General features: G+C 49.8%; 1 protein-coding gene across 1 annotated transcript in view; it reads right to left on the bottom strand.

Annotated features, from left to right (window-relative positions):
• The window catches only part of LOC126572668 (HEAT repeat-containing protein 1 homolog), a 6,838-nt gene extending 3,320 nt beyond the window's left edge, over positions 1–3,518 (bottom strand). The window contains exons 1-3 of the mRNA XM_050232165.1: positions 2,260–3,518; positions 1,933–2,198; positions 1–1,859 (exon numbers count right to left, since the gene is read on the bottom strand). The exon at positions 1–1,859 is cut by the window's left edge and continues 2,855 nt beyond it. Of these exons, the coding sequence (XP_050088122.1) occupies positions 1–1,859; positions 1,933–2,198; positions 2,260–3,422 (3,288 nt within the window). The 5' untranslated portion in view covers positions 3,423–3,518. The remainder of the gene's footprint in view (positions 1,860–1,932; positions 2,199–2,259) is intronic.
• Positions 3,519–5,251: the final 1,733 nt, after the last annotated feature.

Here is a 5,251-nt window from a genome sequence, read left to right on the forward strand (position 1 = left end):
CAGCTTTGCCGTGGCGGCATTCGTCTCGGGATGCTCCGATAGGGTGGCCGCTTCGACGATATGTTGCAGTACCTGCGCGGCAAATGGTTTCGGGAGCGATTCGAACATCTCTTCGGCGAGTGCCTCGATCAGCATGATCGATGGTGTGTAGTGCTTCCGGAACGATGGTCCTACCAACGGTTTGTGACTTTTGAGCGCCAGCAACACAAACTGCTTACAGACGTCATTCCGAACGATCAGCTCGGTCATTTCGCAGTTGAAGCGTGCGATAAACAGCTGCAGAAACACCGATTCATGCGGATCGATGGCAAGTCGTTTCGAATCGCCATTCGCCGTCTCCAGTATGGTTACCGCTTTCCGGGCGGCCGTAATGAATACGGAAGAATCGTCCAGCAGCTTTAGGAAGTCCATCACACCGCGCGTAATGTAACCTGGCATTTCCGGATCGATCGTACGTTGCGTGAGACCGGCAAGGACGGGTTTGAACTGTTTGCTGTCGGAGGACGAGAAGATCGTAAACATTATCAACGACAGCTGCTCACCGTCCATCAGGAGCTCTTCGCGACGTTTCAGCAACCGGCTCAGGAACTCATTGTGGGCCTTCGATAGCCCATTACGATCTGCACTGCGGACAGCCTGCTCGATCATCGCCAGGGCGCACCCGCGCACAATCGCCGATTCAGCCGTAAGTGCTAGCAGTATGTTCGTGAACGTCGTATCCGTGATCGTTGGTCCCTTATCGCTCGACTGTTTCAGCATCAGGTTCAGAATGCGAAGGGTACGTATTTGGAATTCCACTTCGATCTTAAAGTTCTCGTCCCCTTCGCTGAACGCACCGGCATCGAGCAGATGGATCGTTAAAAAGTGCGACAGGAACTCGACGCGATCTGGGAGCCCCGGGAAGAGATGTTGAAGTGTGGATTTCAGCAGATCACCGATGACCGCACGGATGGCTTGATGCTGCGGATCGATCTTGCAATACAGGTTCACGAGCTGGCTCAAGATACGCAACTGTAGCCGCAGAGCGGTACTTTGGTGTTCCAGATCGATGATCCCGTGAGGTTCGAATGTCACGCGCTCGATGATGTACCGAATCGGTACGATGCACAGATCCATCGGAAGCTGGTTCCTGACCAGACAGCCTAAATCCGATGACGGAACCTGCTGGAAGCGACTGTTCTTAAGCAAATCGATCGCGTAACTGAGTACACGATCCGCTTGCTCAACCGTACATGGTGTCGGTAGCGCTGCGGACACCAGACTGATGTTGAAACCGACTTGAATCGCGTTCGCACATTGGCCTCCTTCCTTTAGAGCGCTCAGAATTACGTCACAGTTCTGTTCGGTGCTGTAAAACTTTGGCACCAGATACTGTTTCGCAAACTTGGTGGCCAGTAGCTGTTTAGAGGTTTCCTTGTCTTCCGCTTCATTGCCCAGAGGGAAGAGTAGAGGGTACAGAATGATGACGATACGATTTTTGTCCACTCGCTCGTACAGCTGACGATCTGTTAGCAATTCAATCACACGGCTCGCGATCGGTCTCCAGCGCTTCGAATCGGTCACACAGCGTAGCGTGATCTGATGCAACTTGGCCACAAATTGATCCACATCGATCAACTCTAGCAGTTGCTTTCCGCTGAGCTGCAACACTGTACCAACGACCTCGCTGCTATCATCACCGAGCCGTTCCAGTACGCTATCGCGGAGGAGGTCGATCCGGCCACTGGTCTTCTGCTTCAGTGTCTCCAAATTGTTGACCATATACTTCACCGCGTTCAACCGGCGTTCGGCTTCGTAGTGGAACAGATTCTCAAACAGATCGGCCTCTCCTTGATCGTACGATGCTTGCAGCAGAAAACCTGTAAACAGAAAGGAAGTGATAATCAACTGTTGATCGTGCCATTTCGATCGTGCCATCACCACCGTCAGTACCTAGGACGTTCCGCAAAGCATTGCGCTTCTTGTGCGAAAAATGGTCCTGTCCCTTCATGACACGTTTGACCACCTTATCGAAGGGAGCTGGATACTGTCGCTCGAAGCTTTTGAGGAAATCCGAGTACCACTGGGTGACCTGCTTGTCTTTGACCACGAAATCCTCATCATCACTGTCCAGATTGATTGTGCTCACATCCAGTACATCGTCCGGGGAGTGTTTCTTCGCCGGACTGTCTGCCAGGAAGTACGAATCGAGAACGCATCTATGAACAGAGAATGTGTTAATCGTTTGTCGGATTGGAAGAGCGTCGAATAAGCACTCACTGTATGATGTTTTCCGCTTCGTCGTCGGTTAGCAGAATCTCAAGCAGCAGCTGTTCACAGTAGCGGCCGTACACTTGCAGCGACTTGCCGGTTTGGCAGATTTGCTGAAGACATTTCTCCAGCACCTTGCGATAGAACACGATAATGCAAACGCCATCTGTCTTTACCTCGCTCATGGCCGTCGTTAGCCACTTGGAGGAGACGATCGTCTCGATCAACGCGTCGGACAGGTTGCCTAGCTGTTCGTGTTGCGTTTTGAAGATCAGCGCCAATAGCATTGTCGCATCCGTCGTCAGTGCTGGGTGTTGCAGTTGGCACAGCTTCCGAATGATGTACTCTACCGTGTCCTTCAACAGGCTCGTCTTGGTCACCAGCTGGCCGATGATCATGTATGAAGCCGCCGTAAAATCCACCGCGCTAGAGGTCAGCCCCTTGCCGAGTCCCTGCAGCAACGAAACGACGTACTTTTCCGTCACGGAATCCACGGAATCAAGCACTCCCAGTACGGTGGTGCAGTAGAAAGCGAACAGGGCTTGCAGTACGTTGGCCTTTGTCCCCAGCTCTTCGACGGCCCGTACCGTGAAGGTGCTGATCGTTTTCAGGAACGTCGGATGGCGCACGGCATGATCGATGATGGTGCGCTTGGACAGTGGCACTCCCTTGTTCCGGACACCCATCAGAAACGCGTACGATTCCGTCTCGGTGAAGCGCATCGTCTGCACGCACCGGACAAAGATTCGCGTCTCGTGGTACGGCAGGATCAGGTTCACGAAATCCGCCTTATTGTACTCGTAGATGTCGAAACGACGGATCAGCCACTCCAGGCACTTGTGCGCCGGCTGGAGCATGAAGTAGGGCGATAGGTGGTAGAAGAACTTCCGGATGTTTTGGTTCAGCTTCTCGTTCAGCTCCTTGTTCTCGATGGATCGCTGTAGATCCATGGAGTTTTTGGCGAACAGCGTCTCCTCGAACTGGGCAAACGCTCCATTCAGCTGCGTTAGCTCGTCCAGCCCGCTCACACCGATATCGTAGATCACTTCCCGATCTTTGCCGGCCGCCTCTTTAGCATCGAACAGGATCGACGGTTTCTTGCGCACATCGGCCAAAATCGACGTCTGCGGGGCCGCCAAACGCTGCAACTGGGCTGCTAAACTGGTCGCCATCGTTGTGCCGCATCAATTCAAACACTTTTACGCTATTTAACACGCTTTTTTCGCAGATTTTTGCAGAAACTTTTTAACCGGTCCCACGAGCACGTGTTTTTGTTTACGTTTCGTTTCCCCCGATGTTTTATCGTTTTCCGCTGTCACCCTTCTCTTTCTCTCTCTCTCTCTCTCTCTCTCTCTCTCTCCACAGCGACATCTGGTGAGATTATACCAACAAGTTTGAAATTTCAACGGTCAACGGTTTCTCAACCTGATCAACGATCTCGGCCCTGCAAATGATAAACCTGAGGAGGAGAAGTACCTGTTCTACGTTCCCTCCTCAGGTCCAGTGTATTCCGTTTGCAACGCCAACTATTGCTTTTGCCAGTCGGTGCAAACATTCGTCAAGAAGCGCACGTGGTGTTCCGGAAACAAGAACGACACGCCGGAACCGATGATAAAGTGAAGGTAGTAAGTTCATTTTCGTCTCCTCTTTCGATGGCATTTCTCTCTAATTAATACAAAGATCTTTGGACGCCGAAAATCATCCTATTCTCGTGACAGCGATTGCCTTAACATTCTCCAGTAAACGTATTGCAATATTCTAGAAAAATACATTAATATGTTTTATATGTTCACTGTACCCAGTAGCATTTTAAAAGCTATCATATCAACTGCTACAATCATCCTTGCGACATGATCTGACTCTGATTCATTCATTCTCAAAGGATAACGTTTGATAATCCATTCGATTTTACTGTTGCACTTTTATCTAAAACTTTAACAATTCAATCCGTTCATGATTTATCTTGCTTCATAAAATGAAAGCACCTGAAGCCATATTTCCTTGATTTATCAAAATGGACCATAAATTATACGACTCCTGCAGTCACCAGCCACCATCCAATGTAATCGCTTCGCAACAATTGATTTCAACATCGTCTCGAGAACGGCTTCTCCGCACTGCTGCAGATGATAGGGTGCCAAAATGTTATTCACCCCCAAAAATGGTCCAAGGAGCTGCGCGAGCTAAAACAATTTTCTTTGCAACTTTATTTTTACATCAATTCGAATGAAATTTGCATAATATTGTCTCCTCATCAATTTACAACCACCACCAGCTCAATGGGTGACCTTTTTTTTGTGCGCGCTCCACCGCCGACGACGAGAAGACGAGTTTGGATACTCTCGAGTCTCTCTCTCTCTTCTCCAGTCCCCCCTGCGGATCCGAGAGGGTATTTTTGAATTAAAGTTAAAGTGAAATCAACACTTTCCCACCACTTCGGGGATGGTTGACACTTGCTGCTGGATGCCGATCCGTTGCAGCACGGTGCTGCCGGGCGTTACTTTCGCGATACCCAGGGACGCCAGTGGCACACAATGCCGGGGACGCCCTCCCGTATGATGCGAACTCGTTGCGAAAGTAATTTGCATAATAACTTTATCTAATAGAGCGAGAGAGAGCGAGGAATATCGGAATAAAACTGGAGTAAACATAATTCTATCCGTGATGGTACGCGCCGAACATACTTAACAGGTCCAGGAACGGATCTAGGCGTGTGCGAGGACACTTCCCACACAAAGTGAATGTCGTGAAGTCCCAATCTCTGCGTAAATGGCCTTCCAGGGCAGTGTGTGTTTCGTCACTCGCTTCAAACCGGAAGTTATAAGCGGAACAAGTGAAAGGGATGAGGGAATCTAATTTGTCATCGATACGCCGCATACGGTGCACGTTTGGAATCGAAGATCACATCCATCTAGTTTGCTTTGGTGGTCATTTTTGTATCACCAAAAAATACCCCCCAAAAAACTTACCAATATTCCAACACCATTTTCGCACACTCTCC

Source organism: Anopheles aquasalis, chromosome 2 (genome assembly GCF_943734665.1).
Source record: "Anopheles aquasalis chromosome 2, idAnoAquaMG_Q_19, whole genome shotgun sequence".
In the NCBI taxonomy this organism is placed as follows: Eukaryota; Metazoa; Arthropoda; class Insecta; order Diptera; family Culicidae; genus Anopheles; species Anopheles aquasalis.